The sequence below is a fragment of the Periplaneta americana genome, chromosome 16, assembly GCF_040183065.1.
Source record: "Periplaneta americana isolate PAMFEO1 chromosome 16, P.americana_PAMFEO1_priV1, whole genome shotgun sequence".
Taxonomy (NCBI): domain Eukaryota; kingdom Metazoa; phylum Arthropoda; class Insecta; order Blattodea; family Blattidae; genus Periplaneta; species Periplaneta americana.
The window spans coordinates 58,294,745-58,316,667 of NC_091132.1; the positions used below are offsets into that span (position 1 = coordinate 58,294,745).

Here is a 21,923-nt window from a genome sequence, read left to right on the forward strand (position 1 = left end):
GTTTGAAATGCTAACATTTTTAATCCTTCTATAGAAGATTTTCTACTTGCTGATTTTGAAATATGAAGAAAATATTCTTTTTGTCATCGTCATATTATATGGCAAGGCCCTTAACTTGCCATTATTTTCCCCGACTTTATGTGTATGCTCATAGATGTTGCTAGTGCTGAAAAATGTAGAACACTTAGTTTGTCAGATACTACTCAATTTGCACCACAGATGATGGATCCACATTGCACTCATAATGAATAATGATAATGAAGAATTGTTTGGTTGTTATGGGGGAACCGGAATACCAGGAGAAAACCTGTGTTGCCTTGACCATGGACTTGCCTAATACAAGTTATAAATTTAAGGTGGATGTAATCACTGTGAAAAACTTCTCCTGAATAGGATTAATTTATTATCACTGTGTATGCGTGAATGCATGCTTTTTTTTCTTCTTTTCATTTTTCTTTTCTTTTCCATTTTTTTATTGTTCTAGTTCTTCTTTTCTCTTTTCATTTCTCCTTTCTTCATCTATTTCTCGATTTCTTTATTTATGTTATTTTTTATTTTTCCTTTCTTTCTACATTTCTTGATTTCTTTATTTCATTTTTATGTTATTTTTTTCTTGTGGCTTTTAAGGAAACCGGAGGTTCATTGCCACCCTCACATAAGCCTGCCATCGGTCCCTATCCTGAACAAAATTAATTCCTAGCATCATATCCCACCTCCCTCAAATCCATTTTTATATTATCCTCCCATCTACGTCTTGGACTCCTCAAAAGTCTTTTTCCCTCCGGCCTCCCAACTAACACTTTATATGCATTTTTGGATTCGCCCATACGTGCTATATGCCTTGCCCATCTCAACGTCTGGATTTAATGTTCTTAATTATGTTAGGTGAAGAATACAATGCGTGCAGTTCTGCATTGTATAACTTACTCCATTCTCCTTTAACTTCATCCCTTTTAGCCCGAAATATTTTCCTAAGCACCTTGTTCTCAAATACCCGTAACCTCTGTTCCTCTCTCAAAATGAGAGTTCAAGTTTCACAACCATACAGAACAACCGTAATATAACTGTTTTTGATTCCTTTATTTCTTCTTCTTCTTCTTTTTTTTTTTTAATTTTTCCTTTCCTTTCCCTCTTCATTTCTTAATTTCTTTATATATGGGCTAGTTTGAAAGACGTGTTTTCGCACGAATCTGTACGCATTGTAGGAACACCAGGCTAATATTGAGCATGAAATAAAAAGAATTTTAATTGATGAGCTTAGACAAGTGAGTGGCAACATATTCTCGCAATATCAAGCTTGTATAATAGGCATAAGAATGATGCTTTCAACATCTACTGTAAGGTGGATTTCATTTCTGTTTCCACCATTGTAGACAGCATTTTACTGGCTGATGCTCGACCTATCACCTGGAAGGCAAGTCCCGTGCTATGGCAGCTATATATATATATATATATTTATTAAGAACTCTGTCCTAGTGGCAGTGCAGTTTCAGTCTTGTTTCATTGCAGTGACGATGAAGATGTTTGTGTGAGAAACATTATGAGAATGGTAATTTTTGTTGTAGTTTAGAGTATACCAACAGCATGAGAAAGCGGGAACTGTCGCTGTTGTCGTTGGTGGTGGTGGTGGTGGTGGTGGTGGTGGTGGTGGTGGTGGTGGTGGTGGTGGTGGCGGCGGCGGTGGTGGTGGTGGCGGCGGTGGGGGCAGTGGTGGTGGCGGGGGCAGGGGCGGTGGTGGCGGTGGTGGCGGTGGCAGCGGCGGTAACTGTGATAGCAGGGACAAAGGGATAGAAAATTAGTGATTGTAATAGTTCTTTTGATATTGTTTTTTGTTGGTGGCAGTGGTAGTGCAGGCATCAGTGATGGCGAAAGTTGGAAACTGTAATAATGGCAGTTATTGATGTTTAATTGATGACAGCAGCAGTGACTGTTGCAGTAGTGGTGGTGAAAGCAGTGCAGGAGTAAGGGACATAACTGTGTCGGCTGTATGATGTTGGCATTTCTTAAGCTCTACAGATTATGCTGATAGTGATAATGCAAACAAGTTTGTCATAAATAAGTATGCATCATCATCATCATCGTGTTTGTTTTCTCGTCTTTGTGGTTGACTGTCTGTTGATTTACTTTACAGGCATGCTTCATACACTGGGTCTCGTGTGCAGATCCAATGTGAGGGCCACAGAGGATGCAGATGTTGTTGTTTTGATGAAGAATGCTGGTGGAATTCTTGTTGCAGTGACTAACCTTCCTGAATATAACTTGTGGTGTGAGACTCGTAACAATGTGTATGGTCAGACATTAAATCCTTACAACACAACAAGGACAGTTGGAGGCTCTAGTGGAGGAGAGGTGAGGTCTATTAGCATGGTGGAGAGGGTGGCTATAGCTTTGTTATTCAGCTGTCATTTTTCCAACGAAAAGATTGAAGTTCAGTAGCTGAAAAATTTCGTGAGATTTGTATTAGGTTGATGCATAAGTTCATAGCGTTTTTGTTCGTCATCACAAAACTGCGTTGTTAAGAGATTATTTATTGTTTGTCATTTGTTATTTGGGTGTTATGTTTGTAAGTACGCCCTGAAGTTTGTGGATTTGAAGGAAGTTTGTGCTATGAGGTGCGTCCATAAAGTAACTTTCCCACTCGTCCCACAGCTAGCAAACCATATGTTGCGCGTAGCGACTGCGTGTACGTGATAGAGTAATGTCCTGGCATGGTGCATGCGCTAGCACAACTTCCCAAGTGCTCTCAGTATCTTCGTTTCATTGGTTGAAGATGGACGCTCCTATTCCAGCTCTCGCTGTGTGTGAAGTGCTATCAGTGATAAAGTTCTTGAATGTATAGGGCATAGCCCCAATTGAAATTGATCGTCAGCTGTGCCAGGTCTATGGACCTAACATTCGTGCATTGCTGGTGTAGACAATTTTCAGCAGGATGCCAAAATATGCATGACGAGGAGTGCAGTGGGAGGCCAACCATCATCACAGACGATCTTGTGGAGCAACGCACCATCTGCTTGCTCATGATGTTACTCCCATAGACCTGGCACAGCTGACGATAAATTTAAATCGGCACTATGCTCTGTGCATTCAAAAACTTTATCACTGATCGCACTTCACATGTGGTGGGAGCTGGAATAGGAACGTCCATCTTCAACCAATGAAACGAAGTTAATGAGAGCACTCGAGAAGTTCCGCTAGCGCATCCACCATGCCAGGACATTACTCTATCATGTACACGCAGTCGCTTCGCGCAACATATGGTTTGCTAGCTGTGGGACGAGTGGGAAAGTTACTTTATGGACGCGCCTCGTGTTTGTGGGCTAAAGAATATGGAGTGTCAAGTGGAAAAAAAAAAAACGAACACTTCCCATATATTCTTCTGTTTGAGTTTATTAGAGGAGCAGAGGCAGTGGAGGGGCTCGAAACATTTGCGCCATATATGGGAAGAATGTCATCAGAGAAACTACTGCAAGAAAATGGTTCTGTCATTTCAACCACAATACCCCCTATAAAAGTTAGTGTCCATCCACAAAATGATGTTATGCATCTACTGGGATTAAGAAGGCATCATGTACCACTAATTGCTTCCCAGGAATGTAACCATAACTGCTGACATTTACTGCCAACATCTCAGTTGCCTGGCGATCGCAATTGAAGAAAAACAACCGGGAAGACTGCACACTTTCACTCTCTCTGAACACTCACTTTCACTCAGAGGTCTGCATCAGTTGAGTTTAGTCTGATTTGATTTCATGTGCTAGCAAAGGAATGACGCAAGCAGCTTGAAAGTACAGACACGCTTTGACATCATGTGTTGTGCATGTTACAGTAGAGCCTTGGATCAGTAGGGACCTGTTGGGTCTACTGGATATAGGTGCAGGACTCCACTGCGGCTCCAGTCGCTTTGAATTAGGCAATTATTTTTCGACAATATGTGACCATGTCTAGCCACATTAAGTTTCTGCCTTTTGTACTTCAAGAACTGAAAGTTTAATAGGGATACCTAACCCCAGTTCACGAGTAAAAAGCAAAATTTGAGATCAGGGAAAGGCGTGAGGCACCTAACATTTACACATAAAATGTGACATTTTTCTAACTTGTACCTCCAATTAAAACGTAATGTTAATGTATATAAAATATAAGCTATTGATAGTTTAAACTGGCCACCATATCTATTGTCCCCTGGCTTAGTTGTCTGATGAGTTATGTCTTATTGGTGTCACTTCCAACCAGTCTTCGGACTGCTGACTAAACATACATACATTTTGGCAGTTGGTTTCACAACTGATGTAGACAGTTGATTAACTGCAACTAATACATTATGATGTGGTAATTTCATCTTATACAGAGCTTTTCAGCTTGTAATACTAGTTTCTCTTCCAGGGGCCTGTTTCTCAAAACTCATGAACTAGTAATACTAGTCTGTACAGTAGTAATATTAGTTTATTTTACAAGTCTGTATTTCTAGAAACTACAAGGGTAAAGTACTAGTTACCAGTTTACAGACTAGTAATATTGGTAGATTTCACCAGTTCATAAGTGATTCTGTTTCTCAAATTGCTAATCTAGTTGATTATACTAGTATTCAACAGGAATATTCCTACAAGACTCTAAAGACTGGTGATTTCTATATTATCAGTTACCAGTGACAACCTTTCTCAGATAATCGAAACAAAATATTGTATTTATTTTTTTAATACATGTGGTTTAGTGATTCCGACTGAAGTGATGAAGTTTTGTGAGAAGAGCTAAAACTATATCGAGAAAGAACAATTATTATTCCTTTACGGGAGCATTTATTTAAATATAATGAACAGTTTAGGTAAAGTGCTGAAAAGCTTGGAGACAGCCTCGGTAGCATACTTGGTATAGCGCTGGGCTTCTATACTCGAGGTTGTGGGTTCGATCCCGAGCTAGGTCGATGTCATTTAAGTGTGTTTAAATGCGACAGACTCATGTCAGTAGATTTACTGGCATGTAAAAGAACTTCTGCGGGACAAAATTCCGGCACACCGGCGATACTGATATAACCTCTGCAGTTGCGAGGATCGTTAAATAAACATAATTTGAGTTTTGGAAAGCTTGGAAAGTTTTTAAATATAGTGGAACCTGCCATAACAAGACATATAATAGAAGTCATGCATTATCAGCAAAGCTTCAAATACTCTACAAATTGGGATGTTGATTATTTTCCAATGTCATCAGGTCTTTCTGTCCTAGACCAGCAACACATGCAGAATATTTTCCTAATAATCTAATACCAATTCATCAACTGCAGTGAATTTTGCTGGTTTCCCTCCTCCACTGCCAGTTCTTCTGACATTGTCAACTTTAGCCTACAAATTAAATATAAAAGACACTAATTTATGAATAGATCAAATGTAAAACTGAAAAAAAAAAAATTAGCGAATTTTTCATTAAGTTATAAGTGGCATTCATGTCGGCAGTAGACCCACTAACTACATAATATGTTTATATTATGACACCACAGTCTAGTATATACAGTCACGAAGCTCAATACATAGTAACTATGCATCCATAGATAGTTGCTAACCACTAGGATCGCTAATATCGCCTCATTACATACAATGCGAAATAGTACCAGGTCAATCTATTGTTCATAGCACCCTCACAATTCAAGCTTCGTGACTGTATATACTAGACTGTGATGATACTGTGAACTTGAATTGATACTCATCAAAGTTGCTTTCTTAATGTTGGGCCAGTAAGTGTCCCTAACGTTTTGTTCTGAGGTATCATTCATTTACGTTATAATTTTTTCTTTTTGTGCTTGAAAAAGCACCGAATAGTAGCCTATATCTTTTGATTCATTAATCATATTGAGTATAGTTAATTTGCTTTCAATTGATGGAATTTTAACCGAAAAGAGAAAGCAAAACCAAAACACAAACAACTGAGCTGTCTAACCTCAACAATACCTGCCAATGACTATAAATAAATGAACTCAATCAGCTGACTAGTGAAAGAGATCATGTGACTAGTGAAAAATTGTCACAAGTTACTAGACTGGTAAAATAGTTTGAGAAACAGAATCTACTAGAGCTGATGAAATATACTCTGGTAACTAGTAACTGGTGAACTACTAAACTAGTATTTTTGAGAAACAGGCCCCTGGAGATGACATTATATTAACCATGGCCCTCTATTGTCACTTTCCAACGCAAATTCTTTTAATTTTACAGACATACGGCCAAGATATAGTTTTATTTTCTTCTTCACAATTTTGCCGTAATATTACATCAGTAATTAAAAAATATTAATATAAAACATAGACGTATTTATTTATAAATCAAGCGGTAGGAAGATCCTCACATTCCATATGAAGGAATTATCCCTGTTACGAAGTATGTAAGATTATAATGCAAGTCATATTAATTGCTTTGTCAGTTTATGATATGCTGTTGAAAGAATAAACTTCGTGTTAAATAACAAGTTTATTTATAAATAGAAGCTATAATATATTGTTAGATCATTCTCTCTCTATTTATTGTAGGCAAGTGTCATTGCTGCAAGTGCATCTCCACTGGGTATTGGAACTGATATTGGCGGTTCCATTAGAATGCCAGCTTTTTATTGTGGAATATTTGGACATAAACCAACTACAGGTATTGCCAGTACTTTTATGTATTTGTATGGAAGATATTTATTCTTGATACACAGTGTGTCATACTCTTCATTGGAAATACTGTGCGATCACATCAACAAAACATGCAGAAAATACGTGAACTAGCTACAGCAGTTGACTGTATGCGTGGGTGAGATTGAGAATCGGGCAGCTTATCTCTTTTATGGGCTAGGCAATAGTATAGATATTCTTACGTCTAGCATGTGATATGTGTTAATGCTGTGAGAGCTTCAAAAGAGAACATGTTATCAACAAATACCTACTATCCCATAACAAAGGTCATGACATAATAGGAAATGTAATAATTAAGTATTTTTGATGAAGAAAAATCAACCAGAAAATTAAAGTACGCCATGTTACAAAATGTACTGCTGATACTGGAAAGTCTGAGTCTACAATTGTAAAATACTAAGGGAGTCAAAATTAGTAAATATTAATGACGAAAAAATTAAATCTCCAGGAAAGAAACATACAAGCAGCTAAGAAAATTGAAGCTGAGTGAATTTGATTATTTCATCTTAAAGCATGCCTCATTAAAAAGACAATGTTACTTGTTGTTAATGGAAAAAATGTGACCATGTAATCAAAGTTTGAAATAAGTACCGTCAAGCCAAAAAAACTCAATGATTACATTGTGGTCAGTCGTATTATCACTCGAGAGTGAATTCTAATGATAGTTGAAGTGTATTGTAGTGACACAGACTCCGATCTTGACGACATTTAACATTGCCTTCAGATACACCTGCATGGACCTGAATTGCTGCCTAATGTTAGCAGAGTGACTGCATTTCTTGAAGGACTGTACGATCACTTTCTTATCACTTCTGCAACAAGTGAAAGAGAGCCAACTGACAGCTCTCTGCTTCCCCTCTCCAGATGAAAGTTAATACGGTCATGTAATAGTGCTGGATATTAAAATATCTATTCTTAACAGTCTGATTGATCTGTACAGTTATATTAATTTACGTCTCTCAATCACTTGAAATTTTAGCCTCCCCTTAGCTGAATATATTAGTAGACAATTTCATATTAAAGAGAAATGGATTCTATCTCCAGTGGATCTTGTGACATTTGTAGTAGTTAGTTATTAGTTATTTCGCAAGATTTATCAGATTTCTTTGCTCTACATTATCATTCCTGCTACAGCATCATTCACCACCGTATCATATCATAGTCTCCTAATAGCTTCTGTGCTTAAACTGTCTCACCTGAAATAGTATAAGTTCTATTAACAACTAAATGTTGTTACACTATCCATTTATTGTGATCATAATATTACTCCGTACAAAAGTCTAATAATCATTGGTGTATCATATTAGTACACAGAACAAATGTGTGACATAAAAATATTAAATCATGTAAGATTTATTATTATGTTCCATCTCTGTTTCAGGTTTGACACCATTAAAGGGGCTTACAAAAAGAACTGGACTGGAGCAGAATAGTACAATGGTGTCTGCTGGCCCAATGTGCAGATATGCACAGGATCTTGCACCTTTTCTTCAGGTTTTGGTTGGAGACAACATCTCGAAGCTCCAATTAGACAGTGAAGTAATGAATTTCCTTCATATTTTATTCACTGAAATTTAATGGCTAATATAACAATGTCATTGATCTGAAAATTTATTATTTTATTTACCATACCATTATCTTATATTAAAACTGGCTGTTGCAAACTTATTTAATGTATGGAGAAGGAGTGCCCCAGTAACTGAAGAGTGTAAACAACAAAAGGTAGTAAGTACACAGAACAAATTTTTGAGGAGAGACAAAAAACGTTCTTCTCCATCGAAATCATATACAGGGTGATATCTGTGATTGCATACATTAGCTAGAGCCTGTTTTCACTTTGAATTTCAACATATGATTTTGTAGGTTATTGTTATTAGACTTCACATATACAACCTGTTTTGAGAACCACTTGAAAATGACAGAAATTGTTACATAGCAAAAATGTCCTACAAGCAATGCATAAGCAAGAGGGAGAAAGGCCAGAGAAAAATAGCATGTGGGTGAATGAATTGTTGCATAGCTCTGCTGTATGTACACAGACAAAACACTGAGATTACTAATGAACATACAGAAGTCAGGACAGACATTTTCAAGCTAAAGTTGTTACTGTAGAAAAAAAATTGTGGCTAAAAAATTTTAGAAATAACATAATTCTATTGCAGAGTACAATTCATAAGTCTCAGAGCAGTGATTTGGCAAGCTCCAGCAGTATTACACAACTGATTGTTATAATTCGGCATCTGACATGTGCTAAATGCATTATGGAAAGGTTTTTGATGTGATATCTATGTTTATGATAGATCTTGACTATGGTTCTTCTTACATCAGCCTATGCTTTTGGTATTGTGGATTTACAAATAATCATTGGCCCAGCAACCCTCTTCTGAGGTTGTTGATCTTCATGAACTTTTGTCTATTCTTCCTTATTTACAACCAATCCGTACCATTGTTTCAGATTTATTCACGTAAAACTGTTTTGTTGATAAGTAACATATTCGTGGTAACAACCTGTGATATCTGTTCAGGTATCTCTAACAGACATACAGTTTTTCTACATGGAAGAGTCAGGAGACTTACGTACAAGCAGTGTTTGTGAAGAGATGAAGCAGTCCTTGCATAAAGCCGTGTCTCACTTTCAGGAGATGAGTAAGAGCCCAGTGCAAAAGGTATACCGGTAGTTCAGAAAATTTTTTCACGCATCCTTTATATTGTTTGTTTAGAGTAGACATGTTAGTCATATTTCAGTATTCTTACTTCCTGTTATTTTTAATTTGATTATTCTTTTGAAAATATTTAACTACTTAACCCTTTTCACATATTATTATTATTATTATTATTATTATTATTATTATTATTATTATTATTATTATTATTATTATTATTATTGTTATTTTCTTATTATTATTTCAGGTGAGATTTTGGAATGTGAGGTACACCTCGAAATTGTGGAGGTACTGGATGACGAAAGAGCCATTTAAATTTTCAGAAGCATTGACAGATGGAAAGGTGAATATATTGATATTTACATTGAATGGATTGATAGAACTTTCATAACATTGTAAATCGAGATAGTCCTTCACTCTCTTACAGTATGTTGCCATTCTTTCTCTTATATATCATCTGTCATCATCTTCTGATGGTCTGTTCTCCCTCCCACCCCCCTTAATTTTCCCATTTTTCTCTCGTGATTTCTTCCTTGTTATCTTTCTGTGACAATTCACTTTGCAAATTGTAATCTTATGTTAGACACCGGTGTAGCTCAGTCGGCTGATGCGCTTGCCTGCCGATCTGGAGTTGTGCTCAGACATGGGTTCAATTCCCGCTCGGACTGATTACCTGGTTGGGTTTTTTCCGAGGTTTTTCCAAATCGTAAAGTGAATGTCAGGTAATCTATAGCGAATCCTCGGCCTCATCTCGATATCACCAATCCCATTGACTCTAAATAACCAAGTAGTTGTTACAGCATCGTTAAATAGAAAAAAGTAATCTTATGTTCCAGAACTTTTATAGACTTTTAATCCTTTCATTCAAATACATTCCATCTTTAATGACATGTTACTTTTCACACAAATTATTTTTTGTTGGTGTTAAGAATGTAAGCTGGCATTGAAGGATTCGATATATTTATAAATCTGGAGGATACAGTAAAAACTTCTCACCATGTCAGGAGCACGTAAGTTTTATAATGTAAACCACTGTGTATTACATACTCCCCTATTACTAAATCTGCAATTGTGAATGAAATTCCTCTTTGGAAGTGGATGGATCCAGAACATAGTGTATGAATTTCTGGCAACCACTCTAAAATTGGTTCTGCACTCCTTTAGTCAGATGACATGGAATTAATTTGTAGTAAATGTAAAGACTATCTTCACATTTATACATACTGTAATGCACAGTGAACATTTAAAACTCCGAATTTGATTTGTTTGACCTAACTAAATAATTTAAAGATGTAAACATGTTTGAGAAAAATTTTTTAAATGATATTTATGCTTGATTTGCAATTTATCTGACTATATATTATACTTATATGGTGAACGGAAGAAGAATTTGGGGCAGAAGAAGATATCAGGTGTTAGACGACATTAAGTTATATGGATCATGTGAGGAGACAAAGAGGAAGGCAGAAAATAGGAAAGACTGGAGAATGCTGGGTTTGCAGTGAAAGATCTGCCCTTGTGCAAAACACTAAGAATGAATGAAATGTGTGTGTGGGCACATGCATATATGTATATGTGTTTTTATCGCCTACAGTACTTATTGAAATTATTTTAATTAATTATAAACATAATTAGCTTACATTAAATTATTATTTATCTTTCCTGGAATAATATAAGATCTGCTGACTTCTTTTTCATCCCTTTTCAAATATGTTTCATACTGTTCTTATTCATTCATAGTTTTCTGCCCAAGGGCAGGACTTCACTGCAAACCCAGCATTCTCCAATCTTCCCTTTTTTCCACTTTCCTTTGAGTCTCTGCATATATATATATATATATATATCAAACTATTATCAGCATATTATTGACCTCTTGCTCACTTTGTTATTTTTCTCTCAAATTATTAGGGTCAAGTGTCAGTTTGGACGGAACTTCCTAAGAAACTACTGGGTCAGAGCGAATTTACATTTCCTGCAATAATGAATCTCATTAATAATGATGTATTACCCAAAGAGGATGCTACATGGGCAGAAAACACAACTAAATGTTTAAAAGCAGAAGTACTGGTAAGTATATCACTTAGGAATAACGAATTTAACTGTATTGTTATATATACTTGTATAATACATTACTTGCGTGTTTAATAGTTTCCAATATTTCTGTCTCGTGTCACATTTAACTTTATTATTTTTATCTGCATTATGAAAATATTGGCATGTTATGAGATTTCGTTGTAGTTGTTGAAAGAAGTTTTAATTATTATTAGAAGTCTCTGATAATAGCATTTACATCAGTGTGCAGAGGCACACAAAAGTGATGCAAACTAAAATTAATCTGTTTATTTCCAAACATCTCAGAGAAAATTATCTCCCTATTCCTCTCAGTAATCTAAACATTAATTACTGTTGTCACATAAGCATGTAATAAGTTGGATATTATGTGTTGGAAGCAACTGAACACAGAAAAGGATCATTCGGTATATATATACAAAGGAACACGGAAGTCTGTATTCTGTTACAGTACTTCCTTGTGCAAGTCGTGTTCTGTGGTAGTGTCAGGGCAGTAAGAAGTTGTCATTGTCATTAAGTTCTGACGTGAAATAGTGGCAGTGGAATCAGAAGTTAGCAATAATGATCCTACTAGGTCCTGCCTCTAAAAAACTACAATGGGTGCGCTTAAATATAAAAGACGGAAACAAAATTACAGAAAATTACGGTAAACTATTCCTAAATTTGAAGCTTGGTTCGGCACTGATGAAACAAACTGTAGAAGGGCTACATGTAGCAGCCGGTTCTTTGGTTTCTGCTGTGGCTTATCCTCTTGAAGAGAAAGATGATGATCCTTTCCATTTTTAAGCCTTCTCCCAAGGTAAGCAGACAACAGAGTTCTTAAAAATAATTTTATGCGTCCATATTAAATATTTAACAATAATTTTCTTATAAGAATTGAAAAAAAAAATTCTTTAAATAAAACACTGGGAAGGTAATTTAGGTAAAATAATCCAAAATAGGCTCATTTTTATATACAGTGTACGATCTTCCAATGAAAAGTACGGTATGATAATTTGCAGCCAATTGTGTGATCCATTCAAGCCGCAGGGTTGGCAATGCTGCATAACAATGGTCCTCAACCGGAAGCCTGAAGGACAGTTAATGAGGAGGCCACAAACAAATTAATAATAATAATAATAATAGTAATAATAATAATAACAATAATAATAATAATAATAACAACAACAATAATAGCAACAGCAACAATCGGTTTCAACACGTTCTAAATCCACCACTGTGGAGTAACAGCATGCCTGACTGTGAAACGAGTGGGCCTGGATTCAAATCCTGGTTGAGGTTTTTTCCAGAGTTTTCCCTCAACCCATTAAGAGCAAATGCTGGGTAACTTTCGGCACAGGACCTTGGACTCATTTTGCTGGCATTGTCACCTTCATCTCATTCAGAAACTAGATAACCAAAGCAGTTGATAAAAGATCGTAAAATAACCAATTAAAAAGAAACATATTCTAAGAATAGAAAATAAAGGATTACGAAGTTTCCTCTCTCTCCTTGCCTAACAGAATCAGCATATTTTCGTTAGAACTGGATGAGAGAGGGAAGGAGAATTAATTTATCTTCTTTTCGTTCTTTTTGGGATCAATTAGAACAGTTGTAACACTCTGTACATACGCATACCCAATTTCTCTCTGAATGTTCTATCATAATCTAACTTCAAACTAGATGTTCAGAATGAATTCTACATTCTACTTCTGATGCCAGAGGCTACATTAAAATAATGTGAGGAAAAGAGTGGCCTAATATCAGAAAGGTTAAGAATCACTGTTGCATAGGATATGCATGTACAAATAGAGCCAGTAGCCACAGTAAGTGGCCTGAGAGTTCTGTAGTACATTATGTAAGATATATTGCCTGGAGCAATGTACCAATGTTTGAAATATCAGAAATAATGCTTGAACTGTATTTGTAATTTGTGTTACAGGAGAAGCTGGGTGATAATGGTGTATTGCTTTATCCAAGTCATCCATTCCCTGCACCTTACCACTACACGTCTATCTTACGACCCTTCAATTTTGGATATTGGTCAGTATTCAATGTATTGAATCTTCCAGTTACACAAGTTCCAATGGGATTGAGCAAAGATGGTTTGCCCCTAGGAATACAGGTACCTTAAAATGCAATCCTTTATGTGTTTGTAACTTATATGTTGACTCTAGAATATTTCGGTAAGTTGTACTACTGGTATTGAAATGTTAGATGAAACATATTGTAACTTTAAAATTCAAAAACAATAATGTAGTTTTATTCTTACAACAATAACTCTTCACTTTCTATAATTCAATTCTACTCCCGTCAACAATGGGATTTCCACTCCACACAGTAACACAGTATTCATTATTGCACTCCACAGACGACAATGACAATTTACTTGAATTATTGAGAACAACAATGAACTGTTAATTTTAACTAATGTTCACAAAGCACTATTTACAAATCAGAACTGGTCAGTACTCAGTTCACAGTTCGTTTGCCTTGGCTAGTTCTTCTAGCGCAGTCACTCAAGTTCACAGTATCTCGAACCACAGACCTTCAGAGACAGTCCACTGAACCTCGAACTCAGGTCCCCCAACTGCGGTCCACTGCACTCGAACTCAGGACTTTGGACGCTCGCACAGCTGTGGACACACTCAAGTCGAACTCCGGTCTCAAGCTAGCTTCACTGCTACACAAGACTGGTTGGCTTGCTGTTCACCGACTACAACAACACTGCTAACTGCTAAACTGCTCAAGTTCACTTGCGTGTCGTAATTTATAACCACACCATAGTTGTGAGAAAGTACGATTGCTCGAAATTTCCGGAAGATTCCACTCTCGAATAATCTGGATTTCTCTCCTCTCTGCCACGGTCGCTCTCTCCCCTCTCTACGCCACAGCACATGCCCCAGGAAGCAGACACGCATGCAACCTGCCTGAACCACGGCCGACCTAGTCCTTCTTCTGCCGGTTGTGAGATCGAATCTCACGTGGCTGTCACAATATGAACTGATCTGATGAAGAATTCATAGCTGATCATCTCACTATAACTGCAAGACAAGAGTTATTGTACTTAAAGTAACATAGAATTCAAAGTGATCAATCTACCATAACTTTGTGTACAGAAACACATGTACTGCAATTTTTTTCTCAAACTTACCTCTGGAGTACGTTTCCATTGGCTACAGAACAGGTCTGATGCGAACTATCAGGAAAATAGATTCATGATCGAATGAGATTATAAAAGCAGCTCTTAAAACAATACATACCTCTGATTGAGATTTCTGGCTAAATTGTACAGCTCAGGACAGAAAAACTTGCCAGTGTCATGTACAGTAAAATCCCTCGTAACCAGCACCCAAATAACTAGCAAACCAAACAACGGCACTTTTGGCTGGGCTAAAAAAAAAAGTGTTTAAATCTGCCACATTGGGAAGTTTGCACGAACTTTCATTTTGAGTGAATATTCGAACCAAAAATTAGTGTATTTGTGTTGTGTGATGTGTTTTAATAAGGAAAATCCACACAGTTTTTATGTTCATTCAGTTATGAGCAAGTGATAGAGAAATAAGCTTCACATGGCTGTGGTTTCAACTAACTTTTTTTTTATATACCAGTATTTATTCAATTATCCGGCAAAATCTCGTATCTGGAACTAGTCTGGTCCCTTTGGTGCCAGTTAAGAGGGATTCTACTGTACTTGAAAAAGTACTTGGCTACACTGTCAGAAACTTTAAATTGGGAGATTCATGAGGAAGTACATTGTGTATCATCAAATGGTTCTTTCAGACATTATTGCTATTAACAGACACTTAAAACGGGCTCTTATTCTTGATCCTACTATCTGTTTCGAAAGGAACCTAAATCAGGCCACCGAGGTTGATATTGAGGAAAAGTCCAGATATGAACCTTGTTTGTCTTATCTTTCTCAAAAGTACAACATCCCTTCTTAAACAATGGTCTGTCATTGGTTTGCTGTTTGGCAGTAGAGGTTCTATTATAAAGTTCACATGGAATTATCTTAAGGAACTTCACATTCCTTTTGATTATATAATGTCTATTTTTATAAATATTATTAAGATAATAATAATAATAATAATAATAATAATAATAATAATAATAATAATAGTAATAATAATAATAATAATAATAATAGACATCAAGCTTTTCTTATTCATAAAAATGTTTTGAAACAAATGATGATGATGATGTGTGTACACATTTTATGTATGTATGTATGTATGTATGTATGTATGTATGTATGTATACACTTGTACATAAAATGTTTTCAAGTTCAAAAAGAATGATGATGTTATATAATAATTATTGCTTTTTGTTTCTTTACAGGTCATTGCATCACCTTACAAAGATCATTTGTGTATCGCTGTTGCTAAAGAATTACAGAAAGCATTTGGAGGTTGGGTCCCTCCATTTCCTGTGTAGGGTATTGCAGATGGTGATATGTGTTTTCAGACTTGGAAGTCTTTGGTGTTGGAGAAGCTAGTTATATTAATTAATTGAAGATGGCATTTAAAATTGCGTTTTATGTATTGCTGTCCCATAAAGGTCATTAATCTTCCAGATAGATTACTGTATTACATTCCTTTTAATTTTATTTGTTACTTTATGATTACAAATTGTTCTATATTAATTTTGTAATGTACAGAATTGTGCTGTTCGAAGGTTATAAAGGTAATTGAATTTCCCTATATTGTAATATTGAGGATGGAAATCTATTAGGTGAGACCAGTTGAGAAGAGCAATGACTTCGTTTCAAGTGCTGGGCTCCAGGAAACAATAAACCATATCATTTTATACATTCGTGTTAATGAATAATTACTTTATTTTCGTGGAAATTAAGATGATTGTAAATTACTCATTTTTTTCGAAGTCTAATTTGCCTCTTCCATTGTTGTCAAGTGAAAAATTCTGTATTTATATATTAATGGGCAGTGTGTAAAATAATTATTTATTGTAATTAATTATAATTAATAATTACATTCATAATTGAAGGGTACACGGGAAAAACGATCAAGGTCCATCAAAAATCGAAACTGAGATAATAATGCTATCTTATAGTGGAAAGGAAGTACTATCATGTAGTCTAGCTAGTAATAAGAAATCATCATTCTTGACATTCCACTACGTCAATTTCTATTAAATACACAGATAACAAAGTATTAAGTGCTTAAACTTTAAAATTCGTTTTTCTCGAAACTTTCTAAAATGGACCTTGATCGTTATTCCCGTGTACCCTTCAATTTGCAATACACTATTCATTTGTTAGAGCCTCATTTACTTCTCCAGTGAACATCTAATTATTAACTGGAAGCACAACTATTAATCATAAATAATAACATTCTATTTCCTTTTGCCAAATGCATGATTAGTCCACTAAACACTGGGTGGTAATGGATTAAAAACTTTAGAAACCTTATTTATTTTACACAGGGTTGATGAGATTTTTTTTTTATTTAAACATTATTTTTATATTTTTAAATTTATTTATTTTACACAGGGTTGGTGAAATATATTTTTTTATTTGAACATAATTTATATATTTTTTAACATTCATTTATGGTTATGGCAAAATAAGTATATACACAGAATCCAACTCTATTATGTGAAAGGTTAAGGATTAAAGACTGACACAGGTTTGTTTATTTCATCCAAGGGAGAGAATCGCAGCCAGAGTGGACTCTGGTGGAGTTTGTGAGAAGTTTGTTGCAAAAAATGATTGATTCTAGGGTACTTTAATTTTTTTCGGGATTTTATTTCCACCACTGCTCCATTACTAACATATAATTTGAGGACTGGACATTAAAAGGCTGTAAGTGCCAAGGAGACAAACCATAGAAAACAGAGCTTTCTTGTGCAACTAGCAATGTAATAACATACTTCTTGCACATCTATGGGAGAAGCTAGGTTCTAAATAAAATTATAGTGGGACATATTATTTTTCTTAGTGGATTGAGCCAGGGACATAGACTTTTTTTTTTACGAAAAACTAATTTTCAAAGATTTTGGCACTTACAGCCTATTTTGTATATCCAGTCTTCATTTTATCAAGACCGAATAGCCTCTGTAGAAGAGTAGCTGAAACAGAATTGACAGTTTATTCGTCTTTAGATAGTGGTGATGTTGTAATGGTAGTTCAGTGAGGACTGTTGTAGGTTTTAAATCTTCTGATGTTTTACTTCAGCCCATTGCAATTGATTGCTGTATTCCATTTTACAGTGATCATAAATAATATTTTTCAAAGCTTTGAAATGTATGGCATGTACTACCCGTCCCTTGCAAGTTGACCGATGTTGATTCCACGAACTAGCAGAGTGTATCATACCTCTCCACGAATGCTTTGATCCCCTCAATGCCCTGCGCTCCATAATCATCTACGATGTCTTGTATGCAGTGACAGTGGTGACGAGCTGTCGGCAGTCATGTAACCTGGGAACGTAGTAATCTTTCACTGAAATACTTATTTTGTATCTAATATAAAAAAACAAATCCCCTACATAAAAGCAGGAACATGTAGTAATGGCTCGTGTCTTACAGAATAGGCCTAATTTTCAGATCATGGACGAACACAGGAACAATTTCCTTTAAGGAAAAATTCCTGTGTTCTAACCGGAAATCGAATCCGGGACCTCATGAACTGTAGGCAGAAGCTCTGACCACCAGACCATGACTCTGGTCGCAACTCCAGATTTAAACACTTTTATTTCCTCATTCATTGGCATTTGTTTTCAGGAACATTTTTATTCATTGTTGATTGACACACTTTTAACACGTGTGTATCACTAATGATAATTAAAACTTGTTAAATTAACAGCGTTTGTACTTCACTGTGTTAACTTGTAAAACTTAATAAGGTACTTTACCTTGGAGATTAGTTTTGGCATGATTTGTCGACTAGAAATTTGAAAATGGAGACAAATCATACCGAAACTAGTCACCACAGTAAGTTTCATAAGTTAATACAGTGAAATATAAAAGTTGTTAGCCTAATTTAACAAGTTTTTATTATCATTAGTAGGAACATTTACACTCGTAATTATTTTATTTACTACAAACTGCCTCCCAATGGAGGTAGAGTCTTAAGCTTCAGTACACTTACATATGATTTATAATATAAATACAAAGTAGAATAAGAAGAAGAAGAAAAATGATATGTATAATAAAATCTAATTACAATATACCAAAATATTTATTATTCCTCCTGAAACACGCTGTGTGTGTGTGTGTGCGTGTGCGTGCGTGCGTGCGTGCGTGGGTGTGGGTGTGTGTGTGCGTGCGTGCACAGATTCACATGATGATCATTCACGATTATTAATGTATATGTATACAAGTACTTAATTTTTACAGTTTCACAAGAAATGTTGAAAGGGACTCATATTGTTTTTTTTTAAGTACTGGTAATTGAATTTTTAGACAATCGTATTCTTTTGTTGCACTTACCTATGTTGTTTACATGTCTTGTAAGTTGACAATACCATATATTGCCTGCTTGCTATACAAACAAAAGAAAAGCAGTATGGGAAGTAAAATGAACAAAAACCTGTTCAAGTATGACGTACATTTAAAATATCTGAAGTGTGATCATAAATATGCACATGTATCACACTGTCTCTTCACCGAATCGGCATATTTATTCACTTATGTCACATAACCTGTGTTTTTGAAAACAATTACCCTAATAATTCAGGAAGTTAACCCATTTTCTGAAATTTTTCACGCTACTTAGTTTATGAGTCTCATCTTCTTCGTAACTACAATATTTTTTCGGGTCGTATATAATGTTTAAATTATCACCAATAGATTGAATCTTAATAATACAACTAGGCAACGTTGCTTAAGTACAAATGGCTTGTGTTGTTCTGAGTGGCTAAAAAGTTGCTATCTCCATGAACTAAGTCACATGAGAAGGGGTATAGTATATGTATTTTCGTCCCTCATTTTAGATTTTTCAGGAATTATTAATCCCCAGCCGATTTTCCATGTCTTTTCAATATCCTGATCTTCAGTTTCTAAATCTACGACTTATAATTCCTCCAATTATTGTATTTTTTCCAGTTCTGATTCTTTGGGCACAATATTATCCATAATTGATTGATTATAATGCAGGCTCACAAAAACAAAAGCTTTACTCACACAAAGAAACGCATATTGTCATAACAAAATCCAAATCTCCCCTACACATTTATCGCTTAAGAAATAAATTAAGATTTTACATTTCTGTTTAATAGAGAAAGTTAAAATGTTATCATTAATTAATTTATTTATTTTAATTAAATGACGATCGTCTAAAGACTAGTATGAAATACACGTAAGTGCATTACAGAATCTTGGAAATAGAAAAAATAAAAAATTCGACTTCGTCTCATTTTTCAAACTTTTTCTCGATTCTGTAACAACACACTTAAGCTGGGATTACGATCAACATTCGTTTGCATTATGTTATGTTGCTTTCTTCTGTATGTTGAACTTCTACCAAAAATTCAGAGGTTGTGTATTATGATCAATGTTTGTGACAACTATAACACTCTGCCAGCCATAATAAGTATTGAAATGCACATGCCAGACAATCAGCTGTTTGTGATAAACATTGAATTTTATGGTAACTTTGAGACAACATAAATAAAATAGTGGTACTACAAAAATATGTCACGACAGAATAATATAGAATGACGATAATGATAAAGCAATAATAACAGCTGGACTAGTGCGAATTACGAATATATTATTTATGTTATAAAATTTGCTTTATTTCGGGTTAAAATAAAATAATGTAAATAAATTATCAAAAAGATTTAAAAAAATAAGTTAATCTCAGGTTCGAACCTGGGTCCAATTACACCACAGCCTTTCACTTTACCAGTACATTAAAGAGAACTACGTTGTACAAATTATTGAATAAGGTGTTATGAATGCTATCATGTTTGTTGCCTATTATGTTTAATTTTAAACAAAAATGTGTTTTATGCCATATAGAGGAAATATATTCATGTGACCTGACACATTCCATCAAAGATCATTCCTCGTATTATGTAATTTTTAATTAATATAATTTTATTTAATATTTCAGTAGCAATATGCCACATCTACAACAAGAGAAGAGGTAAAAATAAATTAAGTGCATTGCCGTGCTTCTGAGTCGTGATTGGATGACATTCAACTTAGGTTTCTTGCATTTGTGGAAGGTAGACCTTGACAATGTCGAATCAGTGCCATCTTGCATTCGTTCATTTTAATATTAATCCTAATTAATTACACAAAGTTGTATTTGTCAAACTTCACCATAATGAAACATAATGCAAACGAATGTTGATCGTAATTCTGGCCTTACCACACTTGTATTGCAGTCTGTTATTTCAGTTGTTGTATGTAATATGTATACATTTATGGACAAGAGAGGAAGCAACGTATGCTGTGAGCATATTAATAACAGAGCAAAAGAATCTATCTAAATGCCACTAAACTGTGTGATTCTGTTGAAGAATGAAATTGTACTCCTTTCTTATTTTGTTTTAAACATAGAAAAGTTTTATAAGGACACAGAATAAAGATGTGCGGCTTACAGTATTAGCCCAGATCACATATAGATTGCTCATTCCTATGTTAAAATTGGTTGCACTTTGAAGAGAACAACCGTCAGGATTGCCACCTATCCGCCGTAAACAAACATGAGATGGCAGTACAGTCGCTAATGCAATTCAAATGGGAGTTATGACGTGACTTCTTATGTAACAACTAGATGGCAGCATAGTAAACCTGACTGTAGGGCTCTGAGTTCTGCAGTTCTCATAGCCAATGACATCAAGAAGAACATCAGCGGTTACACCGTGTACAAAGGTTTCCTGTGTGTTCATATCATGTCGGGGTCACCATATTGTAGCTAGAATACAATATACTGAGTAAATGAAACTCAAGAACAGTTTTATTTCTCGTCAGAGAGATACAAATTAACCGTTGCCAAGGAGAGCTGAATTTCCATAGCCCACTCCGTTGTATCATGAACATAGATGTAGGCCAGTTGTGACTGCAGAACTCAGAGCCCTACATGACAAAAGTTGTTACCATCAAAACCTCTTAACGCCGAGCAATCTGGGTATATATGATCTAGGATACTAGTGTTACAAATTTTATTGTGATTATAATTTGTTAATGGTGGTGGTGGTGGTGGTGCTACTACTACTACTACTACTACTACTATTACTACTACTATTACTACTACTACTACTACTACTACTACTACTGCTACTACTACTACTACTACTACCACTACTACTACTACCACCACCACCACTGCCACTACTACTATTACTTTGCTCTCTCTTTCTTCCATTTTTATGTCTTATCAATAGTTTAAAATTGTAACATTAAAATGTAATTGAAACCAATAAATATATATAGAAGTATTTATTTTTTAAGTATTTGAATATGGGGAAAAAATCGGGATGTTGGCTTGTCTGGGACAGCTAGAGTTGCCAACCATCCTGTATTTCCTGGGATCTCCTGTATTTGCCCCTAATTTTTAACAGTCTCCCAGCTCCCGTATTTTT

At 35.3% G+C, this 21,923-nt stretch overlaps 1 protein-coding gene across 2 annotated transcripts in view; it reads left to right on the top strand.

Annotated features, from left to right (window-relative positions):
* Positions 1 to 21,786, top strand: part of LOC138716329 (fatty-acid amide hydrolase 2) — a 33,887-nt gene extending 12,101 nt beyond the window's left edge. For both annotated transcript variants that reach the window (XM_069849295.1, XM_069849296.1), the window contains exons 4-11: positions 2,132 to 2,349; positions 6,512 to 6,623; positions 8,037 to 8,194; positions 9,181 to 9,321; positions 9,566 to 9,661; positions 11,227 to 11,385; positions 13,310 to 13,492; positions 15,709 to 21,786. In XM_069849295.1, coding sequence (XP_069705396.1) covers positions 2,132 to 2,349; positions 6,512 to 6,623; positions 8,037 to 8,194; positions 9,181 to 9,321; positions 9,566 to 9,661; positions 11,227 to 11,385; positions 13,310 to 13,492; positions 15,709 to 15,804 — 1,163 coding nt within the window. In that variant the 3' untranslated portion in view covers positions 15,805 to 21,786. The remainder of the gene's footprint in view (positions 1 to 2,131; positions 2,350 to 6,511; positions 6,624 to 8,036; positions 8,195 to 9,180; positions 9,322 to 9,565; positions 9,662 to 11,226; positions 11,386 to 13,309; positions 13,493 to 15,708) is intronic.
* The last annotated feature ends 137 nt before the right edge of the window (positions 21,787 to 21,923 follow it).